This window comes from Euprymna scolopes, chromosome 22 (genome assembly GCF_053919585.1).
Source record: "Euprymna scolopes isolate OS-2025 chromosome 22, ASM5391958v1, whole genome shotgun sequence".
Lineage (NCBI taxonomy): Eukaryota > Metazoa > Mollusca > Cephalopoda > Sepiida > Sepiolidae > Euprymna > Euprymna scolopes.
In genome coordinates, this window is record NC_136503.1 from 49,671,111 (window position 1) to 49,695,690 (window position 24,580).

General features: G+C 33.9%; 1 protein-coding gene across 3 annotated transcripts in view; it reads left to right on the plus strand.

Moving 5' to 3' along the window:
* The window catches only part of LOC145243440 (sodium-coupled monocarboxylate transporter 2-like), a 134,641-nt gene that overhangs the window by 56,984 nt on the left and 53,077 nt on the right, over nucleotides 1-24,580 (plus strand). For 2 of the 3 annotated variants that reach the window (XM_080106331.1, XM_080106332.1), the window contains exons 3-7: nucleotides 2,203-2,268; nucleotides 2,457-2,508; nucleotides 9,367-9,434; nucleotides 10,763-10,917; nucleotides 18,227-18,367. In XM_080106331.1, coding sequence (XP_079962457.1) covers nucleotides 2,203-2,268; nucleotides 2,457-2,508; nucleotides 9,367-9,434; nucleotides 10,763-10,917; nucleotides 18,227-18,367 — 482 coding nt within the window. The remainder of the gene's footprint in view (nucleotides 1-2,202; nucleotides 2,269-2,456; nucleotides 2,509-9,366; nucleotides 9,435-10,762; nucleotides 10,918-18,226; nucleotides 18,368-24,580) is intronic. The other variant, XM_080106333.1, reaches the window with a different exon arrangement.

Here is a 24,580-nt window from a genome sequence, read left to right on the forward strand (position 1 = left end):
GCTGGATGGTTTTAGCGAGCCACTCATCTATTATTGTGTAGGTGCTATAATATGATAGACGTACTCAGCCAGGAGTCTTGTGGCTCGCTACAAGGAGATGAAATGACTACGATACTCACCGTCGGCGTATGGCTAAGCAGTTAGAAACTTATCTAATCTTCGATATCTCTTCTCTGAAACTCAAACTCCTCTCCTATGACCTGTGTTCTCCACTGTTCAAAATCGCTCGTGTATAAGTTCATATGATGAGGTGATTGGTTGGGGCTGGAACTCCCAGGTCTATTTTAGCCAATCGGTGATCGTTGTGTCATAGACACAACGGTGTTCTCATGCCGAGAAGTCCTTGATAGGATGACCTCAGGGTCAGGTACTGCTCCCAATTGTAGCATAAACAACCTTTCCCTACTATTCTCTCGAAAGACATTGTTTAATTAGCAAGACAATGTGAGTATCAATATTTTATTATCAATCCCAAATCCGTTAACTGAAGCTATTTTCCATGTTTTTGGGTGTGTCATTGACCAATCAAATGGAGCCAGCAAGGCAATCGAGAGTTGCCCGGGATTGTTCACATAATAAAAACCCTTAAGTCAGCTCTATCATATATATTATAACCGTTATTAATGTAAAATTCGATCACTATAAGTAGTTGGGCCACACAATAAAGACATCAGGTACTTATGGACGGAACCACGTAAGCGTTGCCAGTCCCTTAGTGAAAGTCTATATAAGCGGTGATATTTTAGTGAGTTGTCACGAGGGTGTTCCACAATCTAATTAGGCGAAACAGGCAACCCACTTTTAATTTCTTCATAAGGCAAATTCTTGGTTAAGAAGTCTAGAAAATGTATTATGATAAACATTTTGTACTGTTTATGTACTGTGTTTCATCCTTGTGTGGGAATTATCAGTCTGGAAGATGGGCGTTCTCCCTCTCTCTCTCCATATATATATATATATATATATATATATATATATATATATATATATATATAATACGTATAAATACGTTTGAAGCCAAAAACTGCAACGCGAAATTTTTTATAAAATAAACGAGTGTTTATTTTTTAAGAAATATATTTCGGAGTAAAAATCCTTTGTCAATCTTTTTTTTCTCTTTTTCTTCGACATGATGTAGAGTGGAAGATAGTTCGATGAAGAGTCAACGTGATGTTGTTTACTGCGGGGTTTTTATGAAGCCGGATAGGTGACGCGTGGTCGCGCATTTTGAAAATCTGGGTAGTTTTTTTGTTTATATCCGTTAGAAGCGCCGAATGAAATTTAAAGAATAAAATACGTATAAATACGTTTGAAGCCAAAAACTGCAACGCGAAATTTTTTATAAAATAAACGAGTGTTTATTATTTAAGAAATATATTCCCGAGTAAGACTCTTGATCAAACTATCACTCGGCGCTTCTAACGGATATAAACAAACAAAAAAAACTACCCAGATTTATATATATATATGTGTGTGTGTGTGTGTGTGTGTGTGTGAGATCGATTCATTTGCTTTTTATTCTTTTTATTTTCCTGTTTTCAATCGCTCGTTGATTTTTGTTTCTCTGAAGAACCTTTAAGAAGTTAGTTCTTTCAATTATAAGTTCAGTTTCATTAAGTATTAATTCCTGGTGGATGGGGAGAAAAAGCGCTAGACCTGCAAAGCCAAGGTTGACTTCGTTGATTGAGTTCGAGTTTGGCGATTAGCAGTGATTATCACTCCCTGCACTGATGATTGCATGAGCATGAAACACTTTTGTCTGTAGTTATCAAAAATTAATATTTGTTCAAAATATTATAAGCATATATATATATTATATATATAGATTATTTTATGTATCTATATAGAATTTTGTGTATCAATTTCAGTATTTTTTTTCGACAGTCTATTGCATGGAATCGATATTACTACGTGTTTGTATATGTTCCCTCGGGTTTGCTAGTCAGCCAATCATTCATAGTAGCTAATGGGCACGCGTTTATCAGACAACGGTGATTTGACCTTTAATTCACATGTTCCTTTGTCCTTTTTGGCGAGAATCTGATAATATCTTCATACCTAACGAAATTTGTTCATTCCATTCAACACGTTCAATCGTCTCATAATATTATTCACCATTTTACTGATAATCTATCGATCTCATTAGTTTCAATGTTAATTATACTTAGATCGGCCATAAACTATTTTTATTTTCTATTTCAGTATTTGGAAAAGCGCTTTAGTCGAGGTGTCCGGACACTTGGTTCATTAACATTCTGCATTCAAATGGTGAGTAAAAAGGTACTAATCCATAACGTAAACAGCGAGACTGGAGTTATACATGAGACTGATAAAGCTCTATATCTATGTTTCACAAATTCTCTTTTGGTTGCTTTTATAATTAAATATTTTCCTTTCATATGTGCATTTGTATGATATATACTTCACGATTAAATCAAATTAAATTATCGTTGCAGATCATATATATGGCGATTGTCCTTTATGCGCCTTCATTAGCTCTCAATTCAGGTAAGTGTTCAGACTAAGTTTGTAAAATAATGCATTCACACACACAAACGCGCGCGCGCACACACACACATATGTTTTATTTTTTTATTATCCGTTTGGTTACATATTTTTCGGATGTTGGACCATGTTTACGATCCAACAGCCACGTCAGACCTTACAGAAATGGTTGTTAATATTTGGAAGAAGTGTTTTAGAGAAAATACGAGGAAAAAAAGGGGGGGTTAAGAGATAATAAGGGGGAGGGAGACGGGTATCGACAATATTTAAGTTTTGAAGGTTAAAATACATTAGATTGTAGTGTGTGGGGTGGGGTAGCAGATTGAGGAAGACGTGGGTGGAGATATATAGATATAGCGAGGGGGAGGGGGAGAGGATGGTAAAAAAGGGAGGTTAAGCAGAGGAGGGGGAAGGACTTTTAATTTTAGGGTTTTAAAGTTTTGGCTGCTTTTGTTTGTTTAACCAGTTATATGGAATAGATGAGAGAGAGAAAGACAGAGAGAGATGGATAGAAAGAAACGGAGAGAGAGAGAAATTATTTGTGTACGTGTCACATGTGTTTGACACGTAAAAGGTTCTATTTAGAGTGTTCGTAGTCGCTATAACTCGACTCGTTCATTTTAGTTCACAATGAGTTGTTTTTAGGTAGTTACAAGTTAATACATACGCCAACGCACGCGCAAATACGCATACATACACACATATACGTATGTACATTTCTACACATCCACATACAGACACATACGCACATACACACATATATAAATAATGTATATTTAGACATACATGCATATATATGCAGATATACACGCACATACACACAACTCATATACATATATACATACTCATATATATATATACATATATATATATATATATATATGGTGATTGTCACTTCTTGACAGAAGAAGACCATCTTTCCCTTGCTTTATTGTTGATTACTCAATTATTTTCATGTATTTTTGAATATATATATATTTTATTATGATTATGTACACATATATACACTTATACACACACATATATACATGTGTAGATGTGATCAAGAATGCATCAATTCCTATTTTCTGTGCGAACGAAGGTGGCTCTTCAGATCAGCCCTACTTTTACACAGTCTGTTGCAAAGGTCACACTTAAACTGAGATTGAGGGATGCCAACCGGTGTTGCTCTACTGAGGACGCTCATATGACGCTTTAGGCCTCCACTCGATTTACAGACCACAGAGCAAACAGAACATCTGTGCCCTGCAAAGTTTACCCCATCAAAGAAAGATTGATCCCCATGTGAACGCTTGTGGCTAGCCAGGCCAGCTCCGGATAAAGTCATTTTACCGCATAAATCACAGGTGTGGTTCTGCATGAAATCCTCCGACAGACCTGATATATCTGACAGATTTTTCTTCCGGATATTACGCTTCATTCTTGCATGCTCATATTTTTCTTCTCAAAACTATCACAGCCATGATAGAGTAAGGAGCGCCACTTTTTACGATCATTGGAAGCACTTTCCCAACTGAACACGTCAATACCAAGAGCTTTAAGATTATCTTTGATTTTATCCTTAAAACGTTTCCTCGGTTTATGTTGTGGACGCTTTCCTTGTGTAATTTCACCATAGAACAGGCGCTTTGGCAATCTATCGTCGTCCATCCTTGTCAGATGTCCAGCCCACCTCATCTGGTTGCGTATAATCAACTTCTCGATACAAGGTACATCAGCCCGCATGAGAACATCCACATCAGATATAAAAGTGCTCCACCTGATGCCCAGAATGTGTCTCAGGAATTTCTGGTGCACTCTCTCCATGACTTTTATGTGTCTACCATAAGTTGTCCAGGCCTCAGAAGCGTAAAGCAGGGATGGTAAAATACAAGATTTATAGACACTGATCTTTATATGAATAGTTATACCCCTGTCAGACCATACTCGCTTCTCTAAGCCACCAAAAGCCTTAGTGGCACGCTGTATCCTATAGTTGACCTCAGCATCCAGGGTTCCATCACTGGCGAGAGTACTACCCAAATACACAGATGTGTCAACCACGGCAAGTCTCTGGTTGTTGACAAAAATATTTGATTCCACATACAAACTACCGGGTGGAGGTGTGAACATGCCCTTAGTCTTCTTAAGACTAATAGTAAGTCCAAAAGACGCACAGGCTCCCGAAAACAGATCCATGATACCCTGCATACCCCTCTCACCATAGGCCACGAGATCGGCGTCATCCGCATAAAGCAATTTACGAACCAGGTGTTGAAAGGTCCTTGTAGAAGCATGAAAACGACGAAGATCAAAGACCCTACCTGTGGTTCTGAAACGCAAACAAACACCTAGAGAACATTCCCTAAAGGCTTATGATAACATAGTTGCAAAATAAATTGAAAAAAGTGTAGGTGCTAGGATATCACCCTGCTTCACACCATTGTCAACCGATATGGGTTCCGACAGGCATCCGTTGAAGTTCAGTCGAGCCTTCATATTAGTGTGGAGCTCCCTGAGTAATCGTAGAAATTGAGGTGGGCATCCCAACCTCCCCAGAAGTATCCATAGGGCACTTCTGTTCACCGTATCAAAAGCCTTAGTCAAATCAACAAAAACCTGATAAAGCGGAACGCAGTGTTCAGTACATTTCTCCTGCAACTGCCGAGCAGAGAAGATCATATCCGTGGTTCCTCTGCCCGAACGAAAGCCACTTTGGCTTTCTGGAATGACGGATGGACAAATATACTTTAACAATCTATTGAGTAGAACTCTGGAAAATACTTTGCCAACTGCTTCCAATAAACTTATCCCACGATAACTTCCACAGTCGGCCCTGGGCCCCTTTCCCTTGTACAGTGATATAAGAATTGCATCAACCCGATCCTGATGGACGGGAACACCCCTCCAGACATTAGTGATAAGATGAAGAATTTCATGAACAAGTTTATCACCCCCAAGTAAGAGGACTTCCACAGGAATACCATCAAGCTCTGGAGCTCTCCCAACGTTCACTTCCTTGATTGCATCTCTAATTTCATTCTCAGATGGGAACACGGACATTTCATGGATAAGCTTCTGTTGTGATAAAAATTCATTGATGACGTCCTCATCAACATTAGAGGGGTTGTCAAAGAGATCAGAATAATGCTCGGTCCAACGAAGGAGAATCTTGTTAGGCTCCTTTATAAGGACAATTCCATCACTTGAGAGTAGGGGAGATGTAGATAGTGTTTGAGGACCAACAGCTTTTTTAAGCAAATGGTACATGCTTTTGAGGTCTTTATAATCAAAAGCCATCTGGATTTGGTTGGCGAGTTTAACCCACCACTGATTCTTCATTTGGCGGAGTCGTTTTTGTAGAATACCCTTGTTTGCTTTAAGTGACTGTCGGAGGAACTCTTGACCTTCATGCGAGGCAGACAACATCTTATGGTGCAACTCATTTTTAGCACTTTTTTTTAGCACTTAAGAGTTGAGTCATTTTAGAATCAATATCATCAAACCAATCTTGATGTTTACATTTGCTGAAGCCAAGAACATCTACACTTATTTCATAGACTGTATTTTTAAAATGCGCCCATGACCCATCAAAATCACCAGAATTAACTACGGATCGAAGCTTTTCACGTACACTTGGATCAGCCAGCCTGGACACATCAACCCGCCTGGGAATCCCAACACCACCCAACCTACACTTCCTCCTTATACAGACTTTCAACTTCCCGCGTACCAAAAACTGTACTGTGCCGCATTCAGCTCCACGCATAGCACGCACACTACATACGTCCCGCAAATCTGCCTTCCTGGAAATAATGTAATCGATCAAGTGACCTTGTTTTGAACGAGGATGGGTCCAGGTAAACCTATGGACCTCTTTGTGGCTGAAGAAAGTGTTACAGATAGCAAGGTCAAACTGAGTGCATAGATGGAGAAGATGCAGACCATTACTGTTGACCCTACCTACACCAAACCGGCCGAGTGAGTCCCAGGTGTGATGATCCTTGCCAACCCTTGCATTTAAATCACCCATGAGTAAGATCTTCTCGGATAAAGGAATAGAGGAAATGGCACGACTGAGATCTCGGTAAAACGCCGTGATGGTGTCTTCAACATGACCCATGGTAGGGGCATACACAGATAAAATCGTCATATACATACTGTGTGCAAGAGGGAAACGCATCATCATAATTCTGTCACTTACACAGATTGGCTGTTCAACCCTCTTCACAAAATCAGAACGCACTGTAAAGCCAATTCCACCCCTCGTCTCAGCCCTGATGGTTTTCCTTTCCAAAAAAAGGTATATCCCGAGCCCACTTCCACCAATTGATCTTCAGCACTCAATCGTGTTTCAGACAATGCCGCAATGTCTATGCTGTACCTAGCGAGCTCTCTTGCAACAATAGCTGCCCTACGCTCAGGTCTTTCATTATCCAGGACATCTAGCAAAGATCTCACATTCCACGTAGCCAACAGTTAGGTTATTCCTCTCCTGATAAAATTTGGATTTTCCTTGTTTATTATTGTTTCTCCTGCAAATATAGAGCATCCGCCGACCGCAGGAAGCCGACCAGCTAATAAAAGGGTAGACAATTTTTAGGTCACCTTTTCTAGACCCTTCCCAAATGCATGGGTGAACAGTGCATCCCTAGAAAAGGCTGCTCAGCTGCCAGATCATCCACCGCAGTTGCTTCCACCCTGTAAGCGATTTGGTCGACGATGTTAGATAAATCACTGGCCGCCTATGTGCAGATTTGCAGCTATGCACTTCCAGCCCGCTAAGCCTGTACACGTCGCCACTCACTTATCGCCATAGAAATTTTTTTTTCTTCGAAAGATATCTGCACATAAAGATCGCGACACAACATGCTTGTGCTACACATATTGTACCCTGTCGCACCCTACCACTGGTTGCACAGTGACAAACTGATATAGTGAGATGACTGAGCAGTGGCATAGTGTGCATGTTTTATTATCACAGAGTTTTACCTCTCCGGCAGCTGGACATACACACACACATACACATAAGCAAGCAAACATGCATATGTATTTATATATCCCTAGTTCTCACAATATAGTAACCCTCCAGAACTTGAGAGGGAGGCTAACAGGTACTACACCTTGCCCAAGGGTGACCTGAAACTAAGCAAGGCAGACGCGTTCATCTCCCTGAGGTAGTAGATTACCCGCATACCCAATATATATATACACACCTACATATATACATATACGTGGATATATATATATATATATATATATATATATATATATATATACACCTACATATATACATATACGTGGAGATATAGATCTCCAGTAAGATGTAGATGTACATATACATACATACATACATACATACATATTAACATACATACATACATACACACGTGTACCCATATACACGCATATACAATTATATAAATATACATATTCATAAAAATATAAATACACACACACACACACACATATATATATATATATATATATATATATACAATATACATAGACATGTGTATATTTATACTAAGTAAATAAAGTAAATAAATCTAGCAAACAGTGTCTATGTTGGTACATTTCTTTATGTGAAAATAAAAGAAATAATCTATATGAAATTTCAACTGACTTATGCTGTGCATTAATAAGGTCATATACTTTAAAATGATATTGGCTAGCAATATTTTTCACCAGATCGTAATCAACCAATATTATTATTACTATATTTTTTAAATATCGGTAACTCTATTTTAACTGCAACAAAGAATGCTCAAAAAGAGACAAGATCACAAGTGTAGATCTATATGAAGGTGAAATGCTCCCTACCCACTTTTGAGGCCCTTCTTTCTTACGCAGAAGGACTTTGAGCCTAATAAAATACACTAAATCAGTTGCATGAAGGCAAGAATGAAACGATGAAAAGTTGAATAATCAGATGGATCTACAAAACTAACATACCCATCTGCGTTACCCCTTTTCTGTTCCCTATTACTTAACCAATTCAGGTTGAAAGACCTTGCAGTGTACAACAAAAAATATGAAGCATAATGTGTAAAAATTTGGAAACTGTCGTATTGTTAGATATTTGCCGGACAATGCCGAAAGATGTGTTGGTCAGCGATTATTATTGTTGCTATTAAATCTATAAAAATAGAATGCCATATAGAATGTTATCAGAGCGAAATAAATATTTACAGATAAAATGATTTATGTTGAAATGTTTTAATAGAAAAGAATGTTAGAACATAAACAGAATATGTGACGAAGGTAGATTATTTGGTCACGTGGAGTTTATAACGTAACAAGAAAGATTGAAAGACACGTATCAGTCAAGTGTTGGGAGTCGGAGAGTTAGCAGACGCAGTCAGTAGTCAGAGGAAGAAAGAGAGTGATGGACAGTAATGGCTCCAAATAGAGGGAAATGTCGATAGTAAAAAGCTAGAACCAGCATTACAGCTTTCCAATGATGGAAACATCCGAAATAAAGCTGCTTTACATACCACCAAGGATTCGGGTTGTACGAATCTTCATTTGCAACTTTTCCGATGATCCGTCAAATTAAGATCAACCCAAGATGGACCACGTAATGTTTTCCCATTTGTCGATGTAAAACCTCAGAAACTGTTAATTATCCCTTGATGTTATAATTGTTATATGTCCTGTTTAAAAAATCACTGGACGATCAATAGACAGAATCATATGTAAAAAATAAAATATATATACACATCAATAAACAAATCATGTATACACCCCCATGTTATACAGAAGCCCTCGACAAAATTATAGTAGGTCTACACATTTGAAAGATACGCGAAGAACGAGACTGACACAAATAATTTATAACCGCTGCTTAATTGTTTGCTTTATCTTTTTTTTTTCATTTAGTTACTGGATTTGATTTGTGGGGTTCTGTCATTGCCGTGGGAATCGTGTGTATCTTTTATACAACCTTGGTAATTATCTACACGATTTGTCTTTTTTCTTATTAAACCTTATTCATTAATATTATTAATTTTGTGTGTGTCTTTTGAGGCATCTTTCTTTTGAAAGATTTTCTTAATTGAAAACGTAAATAAAAGTCAAATTATTACACAGATCAAACACTGTTAAACATTTCATCTGATATTCGTTCTGCAATATGACACAGATTTTTATCTCGAGAACATATTAAAATGGAAGTAACTCTTTACCTTGGTAATCTCACTTGCCTCAAAGAGATTCGGAGAGTAGAGTTATGCCCCTTGTGCATTCCAAGGATATACATTAAAACGTGTTACGGACTTCTTTTGAAGTAAAACGTTTTGAACTAAAAAGTAATTGTTTTTTTTTTACTTTTAAATGGAGAATAAATGTTGTTTATTTATACGGAAATTTTTACGGAATGTATGTCTTCGGCCTCTCTGTAAAGTGGTCTGTGATGAAACCTTGATATGAGGATTACTTCACCCTACTAATAAAATCTGATTTAATATTCAAAATAACATAATATTGGAAAAGCAAATAAATCCTATCAATATAACTACACCCGTTTCTAGTAATGATATCTGAATTTACAGCATTAGGTTGGCTACTCCACCTAATCAATTGAATTCTTGTCTTGAAATCTGGCAACATCATTAGAAGATCGCCAGAAAGATAAACTAACATATTTTAATGGTAAATTGTGTATAGAAAAAATAATGGGTTATAAAATTAAAAATGAACAACACTAGATTTAACTTTTTTTTTCTTAAAAAAAAACTTTAGTTTCGTAAATTTTAGGAGTTTTAAGAACTTTCAATTGGCTAAAATTCAACACCGTTTTCTTTGTTACAAATAATTCAGAAATAATATCACTTGGTGTTTTGCTTGATATTTTCTATTGGCTTTATAATTTTTTTGTAAAGTTATTTTCAACTTAATCTAAATACGAAACCTCGGACGTGTAAAGATACACTCCGTCTCCTTTACAAAACATGGCAACTTATACCCATAAAGAAGGTCAGAGATTACATCGACCGAAACATTGTGTTAATAACACTCAAGAGGAGAACATTAGTTCGATTAATTCAGATAATACAAAAGAAAATAAATTTTCTTCACTGATTCAAAGGGTTAGAAGGAGGGAAATGCTTTAAATGAACACGCATTTATCTATGCATCTTGTAAAGAAATTAAGAGTTAATAGAATAAAAGACCCCTTGCTTTTTGATGAATAATTGAACTAAAATAATTTTAATACAAGAGAAACCTACACATATAACCAGAAAATTGATGTAAAATAATCATGTTTTTTTTGTAGGGTGGGATGAAAGCCGTGCTATGGACAGATGCATTCCAGATTGGCATAATGCTGATCGGACTCCTAACGACACTCATCCAAGGTTCGATAGAAGCCGGGGGTTTTACTAACGCCTGGCAAAGCGCCAAGGATAGCGGCAGAGTTGTATTTGATGAGTGAGTTTTTCGTTTTTTTTAAAATCAAAACTAGCGGGACCTGTGGAAATTCCACAGGGTACTCATTCATATGTAATATATTGATGTTGGCATTCTCTAGATGTTCAGTGTAAATGGGGACGGTCTGATATTATTGTAGCTTTTTTGTTAAAACTGCAAAAGTTTTATCTAAGGTTTATCTAAGTTAGCACGAACGCCCGGCGAAACTCGGTCGTAAAGTACGTTTAATTATGATGTTTTAATTCTTGCAGATTTATGTATATATTATTATAGAGTTAATGTTCTATCGATTTTTGTATGTTACAAAGTTGCGATTTCAAAAATAAATAAAATACATCCATATGCCTTGGGTGCATTAGCTTGAATAGAAAACGAAATAAAGACTTATGAATATATATATATATATATATATATATATATATATATATATATATTACTTGAGTTCCTTCAGCCATAATCGAAACTGAAACCAAAACTTATGAAGAATTCTTGATAAAATTATTTATAAAAAAAGTGCCATCAGCTATAGTCGAAACTGAAACTAAAACTAATAAAGAATTCTTGGAAAAATTATTTATGACAAGAAATAGAAGAACATAACAATAAAACAACCTTGATGTTAGCGTGACACGCAAAATAACAAACACGCTATCGTGTTAATTTTAGATATAACTTGCATTTTTTCTATGATTACATTCTTTCCTATACTAACCCATTAGCGTGGTGGGCGTGAAATTACAAGTCTACTATCTCTTATAGATGACGATACTATGTGCAAAGCTAATTTTATTTGCCATATACAGCACAACAGAACAAATATACACAATAAATTCAGTATATGCATGCTTGCACGAGAAAATGATAATTTTCCATGAATGGATTGTCAACCTCATTTTATATTCAACTAGCGGGGGTACCCGGCGTTGCCCGAGTGTTTGTTTCCGGGACGGGGGGGGGAGTTTTAAAAAATGTTATGGTAGGTAAGTAGGAAGGATCAAACCCGGAGTCATGAGTAAAAGTAGGAAAATAAAGTGTGAAAAAAAAAAAAAAAACACATCAGCAACGTTAACAGTTCGGCCACCAAGAAAAGTCAATTCCAGTTGTTTAGGAAAAAAAAAACAAAAAAAAACGACTACGTACCATAATCGAAACTGAAACCAAAACTTACTGAAACCAAAAAGCGAACGTGAAAATATAATGTGAATTGTCCAGCACGTTAACCACTACGCCACAGAGCACTGCAGCTTAGTTTAGTGATTTTAAATAACTTCACATTAAAGAACTACGAAGCCAAACCGGTGTTCTCTTCTCAACTGTTCCTTGTGAACGATCCCCAAACGGTGTTAAGTGGTGGCAGGGGGAGGAGGAATTTATTAGAGAGAAAATATTTTACCACTTCCATTGATCTTAACCGATTTGGGCCGTGACTTCTCAGTAGAAAAAGTATAGAAATCTAAGATTATCGAGGAATTTGAGAAATAATAAGCCTATAACACACCTCAGATATTGTTCTGCCGTTTGTGCATATTATATTTGCATGAAATATCTTGATTTTTAATCCCATTAATGTCAAAATTAGACGGGAAAAAATGAGTTCATTTTATTTATATTCAATTCAATATGGTTGTGATCACAATATGAAAGTTAGTTTACTTTTACAATTTTGTTGATACTTCAAGATTTATGCTACAAATGTTGTATACCTTGTTTTGGGCAAACAATGAAAGATTAAGCTTACAGAATCATTTAAAAAATGAGTGTGAGCTATCATTTTTATACAAAAAATAATTCTGCGCTTGGTGTATTAAAAACGTTAGCACTGATTGCATATTCTCTCTCTCTCTCTCTCTCTCTCTCTCTCTCTCTTACTTACACACACACACACACACACACACACACACACACACACACACACACACACACACACACACACACACATATATATATAATTGGCTGAAAAATGCGAAGCTCGTTGTTTGTTTACAAACAGACGATTTGAGCACTATAAAAGTGGTGGCGGGTGTCCATTTAAATAGACATTCCGAGGAGTTATTTACGGGTGTCGCCTTCATGGTCGAGTGGGAGAACTGCCGACTGTCAACACGACGGTTCTAGGTTCAATCCTTAGCTAGGGAGCGATGCTAGTCTAGTGGGCACTGATGAGTTGTGATACAACGAAACAGGACTGTATGTCGATGACTGCATATATATATATATATATATATATATATATATATATATATATATATATATATATATATATAAGGAACTTTGTGTGTGTGACTATCAGTGAGTTCGTTCAATATAGATTCGAAAACAGCAGGGCCGATTTTTAGGAAAGTTCACACGTAGATATTTTTGTGCCTGGCAGTGTTCTTAGATAGGTTTTGCGTTGGAAAGTCTTCAATAAGAATCGATAATCGATAACCGAAATAATCCGATGAAGGAAGGAACAGGCGATTTTGACCAAAATCATGAACACCTTAGGCTGCCTAACATTACAAGTGCAAATAAATCAACAGTAGATACTTTCATATGACAGGGGCACGTTTGAAAGAAATGTTTCTGTTTAGAGCACAATTGAACTATGCTATTTGACTTTAACGCAATCCATTATCACTGCACAAGCAGAAAAACCAGGCATATACAATCAACAGTAGGTTCTTTGACATGACAGGGTACGTTCAAAATGAATGTGTCTGTTTGGAGCACAATTGAAACATGATACTTGGCTTTTGCATTTTAAATTTAAATACAAGCTATTATATATGAGAATAATTTTATAAAATCTACAGTAGTTTCTCTACAGTGCAATGTAGACTACAATATAGTGTGGACTGCGGGAATTGCAGCGATTTCACTGATTTCGATGACAATAAAAAATAGATGTATGAAATATCTGTTGATCATCATACAATCTCGGGCAATTTCGAGTTTCTCTGCTGGTATATTTATTTATTTACAGAACGTTTAGATGTAAATAATAAAGAATATGCTCTTATTTTCGGGATTTTTCCTTACAACAGAGCATTCTCTTGAATCCTTTTTCCCCCCAATATATATATTTAAAATTAAGATGTTTAAATTCAACGTTATTTCACGCCGTTAATGGTAGCCGAATAGATTAGGTCTTCGCTAATCGAGCCAGAGATGTCTCGTGTTGCGAGGTTCAAATCGTTCGACTGGTATTAATTGTGATACCCTGCACTGAAGATTCCCGAAAGGATGAAACACTAGTGTCTGTAGGTATTTAATTATTATAGTAAAAAATAATTATATATATATATATATATATATATATATATATATTAGTAGTTCCGCCCGGTTTTGCTCGGGCCCTATGTACTGTTCATTACTTTACGTGCCAATGTATATATTAAAAAATGTGAATATGTACGGTAATGCCTTTCTATATAATAGGCTTCCTTAACTACCATAGAGAAAAGTTGGTAGAGACTGCAGACGTCAAATATTTTTTAATTTTGACCCCTTAACATTTATTGTTTTGGGCTCAAATTAAATTAAAATGTTTGACCTATGTCCAAGTAACCTACATCTAAAATTTCAAGTGTTTAGACCCAGAATTGGCGGAGGAGTTTGGTAGAGTCTGCAAAGGTCAACTCTGTAAACTTTGACCTCTTGCCAGCCAAATTTCCACTCAAAAACTGATTAAAAGGTCAAATCTTTTGAACTTTGACCCCTCGGAAGCCAATTTTTCAACACAAAAACTATTAAAAAGCTTGTCCCATGTCTGAATACACTTTATGTAAAATTTCAAATGTTTAAACCAAAAATTGGCTGAGTAATTTGGTAGAGACCGCAGAGGGACATTTTTTCCCCAAATCTCAATACCCTTTATGTCAAATTTCGAGTCTGTAGACCGAAAATTGACAGAGTTATTTGGTAGGGAAGTGTACACAGACACAGACATTTTCACTTATATATATATATATATATATATATATATATATATATATATATATATATATATATATATATTTAAAAGAGTGTAGTCATCAACAATTGTGGGTTTTTTTTAAAGGTTTTCATCATATTTTTATTTTAAAATATTTTTATAACGCGTTTCGAGCTTAGGGTGTGCTCTCTTCAGATGTTTTCATAAAAAGTTTTTAAAAACTTTTTACGAAAACATCTGAAGAGAGCACACCCTAAGCTCGAAACGCGTTATAAAAATATTTTAAAATAAAAATATGATGAAAACCTTAAAAAAAAAAACCCACAATTGTTGATGGCTACACTCTTTTAAATATACATTTTTTCTCTCGTTGGATCTACACAACCATCACTTTAAATATATATATATATATATATATATATATATATATATATATATATATATATATATATATATATATAATGAAAATTACAATTGAATTTACAAAATGATCCAAGATGGTAAAATTACAGTAAATTATAAATATTAAAGAATTAATATTTATAAAATTATCTCAGCCAGATATAAAAGCTCGATAAAACCAAATAGGAAATAGAGCTTATAATATGAGCAAACAGTTAATAAAATATGTTAAAAAACACTTTGAAATTAGTTAAAAACATATTTAATCTGAAAAGGAAACACTAGATAAATGGATAGTCCTTAATCCGCGGAGTTTCGAAGAAATACTCTCCTTCTCATCAGAGGGTAGGAATTAGCAAAATTCGGGATCGGATTTTGCATGCAGAAGTATCCGATCCCGCATTTTGCTAATTCCTACCCTCTGATGAGAAGGAGAGTATTTCTTCGAAACTCCGCGGATTAAGGACTATCCATTTATCTAGTGTTTCCTTTTCAGATTAAATATGTTTTTAACTCATTTCAAAGTGTTTTTTAACATGTTTTATTAACTGTTTGCTCGTGTATATATATATATATATATAGCTTAATGGAAAAAGAAAAGAGAAAGATCAATTCCACAAAAGGAGACTTATCCGGATAATGCCAAGCTCGACAATAATTATTGGAGCTTATGCAATAGGACAACAAGAGTATGAAATGAAGACACAAAACTATATATAGGTAGATATAGAGTGGATCATTTATTGAATAATAGAATACAGGCAAAATTTGGGGGATAGAAGGCACTCTTTAGGCCAGGGCATTTCGAAGCCTATTGCTTCTCATCAGAAGAGTAGAGAAGGTGCTAGGTAGCATGGGGGAGATACGACGTCTAGCGTAAGGTTCATTAGGGATGAAAAAGATTAAGAGGAATTATAGAATGTTGGGGGAAGCTTTATTGAATTCTAAATAAATAAGGAGAAGCTTATTATATATAGTATGATATATAAGAATATATATGGTCTTTAACATAGTGTTGAGATTAAGGGGTATATGTATTATGGTTAAATAGGGGTGCATTGTTGCTGTGTGGTAATTTATTTTAACGGTTTGTGGAGTGTCTATTTTCTATGGAGTGGGTAATTTTGATTAATTTGGGGGGGGGGGCGCGGTTATGTAAGGTTGGAAAACTGAAAGCAATATATTTATAAGTTTCTGCTGTTATGATATAGGGAGTATGATAATAAGGGGGCGGTCGGAGATTAGGGTAGCAATGACTATGAGTGCATTTAACTTTATGTAAAAGGTTAAGTATACATATTGATGTTAAAGTTGAGGGATAAGGAAACCATAGCTACTATATATATATATATATATATATATATATATATATATATATATATATATATATATATGAACATTCATTAATTAGCTGTTTCTGTACAGAAGTTTCTATGTAATTGCCTCCCCATAAGAATACAGTTGCAAACAAGGTTGGTTTTTTAATGCAGGAAAAATCAATCCCTCAAAATAGGACCTTTAGGTTGGGACAACAATTAAAATTGTCTCAGTTCAGACTAATTTTGATTCCCTGACCGAGGGCAGAAATGGGTGAACTGTAATACGGGAACAGATGCTGCACTCTTCTTTTTTCAATGCCAAAACATCAAGAATTTTCTGAATTCAATCGTATTTGTAACAATGGGAGAACAAATATGCGTTTAAATCTTTAAAAACTAATAATTAAAGTGCTTTGTTCTTTTTTTAATTATTATGAATTCTTTTAAAAGATTTTATTCATTTCATGCTTGGTATTCGTATTAATTATTTCTTTATAGTTTAATCGTACTCTTTTTTTTTTCTATGATGTATTCGTTGAAAAATTAAAATTAGAAATGACATTATTATTATTATTATTATTATTATTATTATTATTATTATTATTATTATTATTATTATCGTTATTATTGTTGTTGTTGTTGTTTGTTGCTGCTGTTGTTGTTGAGTAATTTTCTCTTAATCGATATTTACTAGCGTCCCAACAGGGGCAGATTTAGATAAAGGCTGGTATTTAATTTGGCAAAAATCCAGCTCCCCCCCCCAAAAAAAAGAACTCTAGATTGAAACAAAAATTAAAATTGTATCTAAAAGGACGTCTTCGCTGACTGAGAACAGTTTAAACCAGGTATAGAATTAGAACAATAAAAACTACACTTTGTTCTTAGCCAAAATGCCAACGAATTATTGAATAAATCATTTTTATTTCTTTTAGTGACGAATATTAACCTCTGCAATTAACTATCATCCATTTTGTATATTGGATTTGAAATGGAAGAACATTTTTAATATAGTATATTCAACATCTGTGGTAACCAGAAATAAAATGAGGTACAGATGAGGATACAAATTGTTCAATTAGTCTTCTGAGAGAAAGGTGTTCTGTCTCTAAGCAAAGGTTGAGTAGACGTGTTCATTTCGGCTGACGCCGTATGCAGAATATTTATTATTTTAAAATAAATTAAATTACTTCAACCTATTATAAAAATGTCTGTTTAAAATGGGACAGAAATTCACCAGGTCAAATATGATATGTACTTAATGCTTCGTCTGATAGGTTTGTAGAGATAGAGAATAGTCTTATATGTGAGAAAGTGTTTAGAGCGATAGAAAATACAGGTGTTTCCGTCCACAGTCCAATATACAGAAAAGGCAATTTCATACGTTAATATACGTCACAAAAAACAAAGCAAAATAAAAAAAATGTAGGTACATGTAAACAATTAACCTATAAATTACCTCATGTCTTACACGTCCAAAAGATGAATTTTGAGTCTGATGCTGCTTAATTACTGGATCATTGCATTACTTTTTAAGACACAGTCAAATGTAGTAGATTCATGTGATACAAGATTGCAAGAAAATTAAAGAAATAAAACAAGAACATAATTGATGTCATCATTTTTTTCAGTTCGAGTTACTATGAAATATTTTGTTTGTTTCTTTGTTTGACAGCTTTAATCCTGATCCTGCCGTAAGACATAGTTTTTGGTCAGTGGTAATTGGCGGATTCTTTAACTGGTTAGCTGTTTATGGAGTAAACCAAGCGCAGGTACAACGTGCCTGCACGTGTCCAACCCTTAAAAGAGCACAAGTGTAAGTTTTCTTGATATACGAATTATATATATATATATATATATATATATATATATATATATATATATATATATATATATATATATATAACTACTTCATTTACTCACACAAATTTAATATACGAAAGTATAGATTTATGCGTAAACTTTAAGTATTTACTTTAAAAGTGCTCAATACGTCGGTAGAGCTAGTTAGTAGTTTATAAAATATATATGGCGATTAAGCTACACTGAATATTCTGCGTTTCATCCACTATAGGATTCGTCAGGCTTATGCGCATAAGCTTGACGAATCCTATAGTGGATGAAACGCAGAATATTCAGTGTAGCTTAATCGCCATATATATTTTATAAATTACTATATATATATATATATATATATATATATATATATATATATATATATATACATATATATATATATATATATATATATATATATATATATATATATATATATATATATAAAGAAATTTAAAAGAGAAGAAATAACAAAATTAGTATTTTTTTTAGGACGAGAATGAATTAGGATAACACTTATCTTGCCACGAGCACCACAGCTATTCCAGTAACACGGATAACCATATTTGGTGGAGGGATGGAGTGATTTCTTTGACCGGATATTAGACGTGTTTGTAACTATTTATAGGAGATAAATTCATCTTTCGAATTCAACGCACATGCGTGTATATGTTAATTGTACTTTTAATTATATTTAAAAAAACAATATATATGCCGCTCACATGTGAGGGTACCAAATTGGTTAAAGGGAAAATTATTCCCAACTCGCATTTAGGTAAAAATGCACTTTCATAAATAATTGAATTCATTCAAAACGTATTGCACAAACAAAAACAAATAACATCTATATATATATATATATATATATATATATATATATATATATATATATATATATATATATATATATATATATATATATATATATACCAAGTTAACGGTATTCAGGAAATAAACCCATGAATTAAAACGAGGCTATTAAGAGTGCTCAATAAAAAATAGCAAAATATAATATTTTTATTTATACAGACAAATATTACATGGTTGGTACACTGAACATGGTAATGTTTCGGAATTAATGTTTTATTGAAAAACCGAAGGCCCCTCGTCAGGCAACAGTTAGTGATTTAATATTTTATTTTTAAATAAAAAAAACATTTCTCTTTTTTTTTTTTATTTTAGAACCAGGTATGATGAATAGCGGATAAACTTTATTTTTGTTGTCTGACGAGAGGCCTTGAGTTTTTCAATAAACCAATCGTTCTGAAACATTAACATGTTCCATGTAGCAACTATGTAATTTTTGTCTATATAAATAAAAATATTATATATATTGTTATCAGGCGTTGCCCGGTATAAAATGTAACGTTAAATTCCTTAAAAAAAAGGAATTAAAAAAATCGGAAAGAAACTGAGGCAGGTGCATGCGAGTATTTTGTTTTTTTCTAAACAATTCAATTCTTGTAAGGAAAATAAACTCTCGAGTTGAGATCAAAACCAAAAAGTAACGATAGTGAGTCAAGTACGATAACCATTATACCAACTTGGCACGTCTTTAAAAATTGTTTTCAAACCTCAGGAAACAGTTGATAAACAGATAAAAATCCGATGACACCCCACGTACCAATTTTTCAATTTTTACCCCTTAGCAGCTCTTTTTTTCCGAATGAAAACCGATTTAAAATTTTCCACATCTGTGAATACGCTTATATACCAAATTTCAAACCTGTAAATCAAGTATTCATAGAGTGTATAGGTTGAGAAGTATTCTCAAACACACATTCTCACTTTTATAGATATATAGATTAACTTTGAGATCGGTTGATAATTATGTTTTACAAGGATTACAAAGTCAAAGGCATAATATGTTGTGATGTCATAATAGATCCTACTCCTCGTCTCTTCCTCGCTCTTATTTCTACCATTCCATTCCTCATACCATTTCTCTTACCATTAACCCATTTTTATAGTATTCACTCTTCCTCCCACCATCTTTACAATTCATATACATGCAAATTATTCACAGCGAAGTTGAGAAGTGTTCTCACACACACATTCTCACTTTTATAGATATATAGATTAAATGAATAAAAAAAGATAAAAGAACTAAAAAGAATATTTTCTTGTATTATGCAAATTTATCAAGATAGTAGAAGCTGTAGATGGTTGAGAGGAGTAATTCATAAATTGATTTGCAAAGATGAGAAATAAAAAATGCATAGAAATTTATTAAATTATCAAATCAATAAAAAAAAAATGAAAATAGCAGTCTTTTTATGCAATGGCATTTCAAAACTTAAGATTGAAATATTGGAAAACTAAATATTTACTGGAATCAAAGTTTTTGATAAGTTTGACAACATCATGCACAGATATACGTATGTTGCATAGCGTGTTCTCGCTTACAGGAGGAAATACCGGAAGTATGCGGCCCTGATCGCAAAGGATAACATTTGCTGCAAAGTTCTTTGCTAAATGTTTCGCTTTGTCAGATGCTGACGAAATTACCTCAGGTCCATTGATAATGGTTTGGATAAAGGAAGTTTGTTATTTTTATGTTAGCCGATACGTCTGTTTTTAGGCCTAATTTTTTCATTTCCTTGTGTATGATTTTCTTAAGGTTATCTCCCTGGACATCACGTTAAATTTAGATAAAAACGCATATGAACCCTACTTAAAAGATAACGCTACTCCAATATACGTAAACCCTAAGTCCAATCACCCACCATCAGTTATAAAACAGATTCCTAACTTGATCGTAAGTAGACTCAGTAATAACTCTAGCAATGAAAATGCATTTAACAGGTCAACCAATAGCTATGAAACAGCCCTAAAAAATAGTGGATACAAAAATATCGATATCAAATATAAGCAACAAAACACCAATAACTATAATAAAATTAAATATAGAAGAAAAAGAACTATAATTTGGTATACGGCCCCATACAATAAAATGTTAAAACAAAACTTGGCAAGAAATTTCTAGATCTTATTGAAAAACAATTTCCCGCAACCAACCCCTTACAAAAAATTTTCAATAAAAATACCTTAAAATTGTCCTACAGTTGTTGCTAAAATTTAGAGATGATAATTAGAGCACATAATAACAAAATATTAAATAAAAACAATGTAAACAACAACAAAATAAACAATAAAAAAAGTAGACACCATGACAATAATAAAGCTAGGGATGATGCACACCATTTTCAAGGGTAAGGTCAAAGCTTAAGGTCATATTTTCTGCTGTTCTAACAACATATACTTAATGCAAGGGTGACAACAAAGTATATGCAAAGTCCCACGCAAAGTGTGAGCATAAATGTATATATAAGTAAATATGTAAATAGTAAATATGAAAGTACATATTTATAAATATGTGTATATATTTGTATGTATGTACATATGTGTGCATATATATGCATTAATATGAGTTTAAGTATACAGGGTGCCCCCCCCCCAAAAAAAAACAAAAAACAAAAGCTAAATGAAGGCCATCTAGAACATATGAGGTAGAACGGAGAAAAAAGGCCAAAAATCCTAGTGTTTTGATGTGATGTTTTGAATATAATAAACTAGTTATGACCAAAGTTTCTTTTCATTCGGACAAAACACTAAGAAACGGGGCCTAATAAGAGTTGGTGCCCGTTTTTTGGGGTCACCCTATATATATATATAAAATTATTTACTATAATAATTATTAAATACCTACAGACACTAGTATGTTTCATCCTTTTGGGAATCATCAGTGTAGGGTGTCATGATTACTGCCGGTCGAGGGATTCGAACCCGGCAACGAAGCCTTCTCTGACTCCATTAGCAAGGAGCAAATCCATTCGGCCACCGTTAACCGCGAGAAATATTGTTGAAATTTAAACATTTAACGTCTGTCAGAGTTATCTGGTCATTATATGATGATCTGAGCGCATATATATATATATATATATATATGTATGTATATATATATGTATATATATATATATAAGCATGTCTGATCGTATGCATATAAGTGTATCTCTATATAGTAGTACAAACATTATATTTATATGTACTATATATGTGTATATGTAGGTATATATTTATGTATGTATCTAACTATCTATCTATATATTATGTATTCATACATATGCATACATGTGTTCATATATATACTTATATGCATGTATAAGTAGATTTTACAGATATGTGTGTGTATGCATATGTATATTGGTGTTTATTTCATTTGACTTTAGTTGGAAATTCTCAGAAATGAGCCAACATTTAATCTTTCTATAATATACATAACTTTTCGAGTGTTATGTAAAAATTTTATATACCTCTCAAATCTTGACTTTGTAAAGAAGTGATGAGCATTATATTTCCTCTAATGGATCAATTGACTGTGTTATTGTATATCTTTTTGGTGGTTTCTTGGTCTTACCGGATTCTTGGACAAGAATTCATCATCTGATGGCGTATCCAGTTACTGTTGCTACTATAGGAAACACTATTTGTTGAATGTGCATAATTCCTTTGTATAAGCCATTCTTGGGTAACAATATCGAAGGAATCTAATTTGAGCTACTAATACTATATTATTTTGAATATTTAATTACGGTTTACTTGAAGAGGGAAGTATTCTCATGCTAGCTTTTCCTTATAAATGCTTGTACAGAAAGACATCAGACACTCGAGAATAAAGTTCAGTAGACATTCAAGTTCTCTCCAGTAGGCATTCAATTTATGTATACTTTCTTTCAATATTTTTATCATTTTGTTCTATCTTGAGATGTGGACTCCTATAGAATGCCAGATATTCACCTGCCATTTCATAGATTCTAAACGAGAGATATTTTTTAATATTCTAATCAATACTTTCTTCCCCAGCCCTTCCGGGATTCTGCTTTCCCAACTGTACTGACATGCAGAAGTTCAAATGTAATGTAAACAGACACCTTGCTACTCATCTCCCTTAATAATACCCCTGCAGCTTATGTAACTTATGTCCGTGATAGTAGCCCCCTACTTCAAAGTGGCACTGTGCCTTGTTTGGGGTGAAAATTGAATAAAAAAATATTCTAACCTTTCCTTTAAGTGCAATTGATTGTATCCCTCTTGCACTTTGTTTACCGAGTATATTTGCCAGTTATTTTTAAAAAAAATTATTTTCATGAGTTCAATCGCTCCTATAATTACTCAAATGATGGAGATCTTCCTCAGATTCTCGTTTCTTTTCATGTCGTACATAAAACCTTGATATTTCGTGATATTTTCCCTTTCTGCCCTGCTTAACACAGCACAACATCATTGGAGACACACATTTTTACTAAGGTTGCTCCTTTCTCCTTTCTTGTCCCATATCACTCTGCCATGTTCAAATATCTCTATTTTCTATGTACGTAACTGTGGGAATTGCACAGTCATAATGTATGACTTATTTTCAGTTGTTCGTTCTGGTATATATTCCCAGGATATGTTGCTACATTCGACATTCAACTTTTTACAGATGGTCCAGTGGAGATATTTACGCGCTCCATTGCATCGCATTGTATAGTAGTTGTGCCTGTTGTGTTTGCTATTCGTGTAAATATGTCATTTATTCTATATTTGTTCACCAAATAGAAATATGTTCACAATTGTGGAACTGCATTCAGTGCCTGAAATTGATTCAATTGATCAGGTCATGTCAAATGCAACATAGATTGAATAAAGATATGCATATAAAAATGTCTCAATAATTATGTGTGTGTTGCCATTGATATGGCGCTAATCTGTAGTTTGTTTAGTTAAGCACTAGTTATGGGCCCTGAAAATAAAATTGTAAGAACATAAAATAATAGCTTTATGGACTATGACATAGTTTTGGTTACAGACAAGCTCATGTTATTATATTTTTATATTGTATATTCATTATATAAACAGTATGTTTGTTTGTTTTTTTTTGTCCCCTGACAAAAAGAAGGTGGATCTGTAAATTCATCCTTGTCTGTTCGTCCGTTTGTCTGTCTGCACTTTTCTCAATAACTTTGGAATTGATGCCTTGGATTTTTATAAAACTTTCTGAAAAGTTGTAACTAACTGAAATCTATATAATTTTGTTTGTCTATACTTTGCGATAGTTTTTGTGTGTGTCTCAAGGGCTCTTTTAGAGCAAATAAAAACACTCCATTTTTGGGACTATTTTACCATATTTGTCTATTTAGCAGTTTTCCATGGT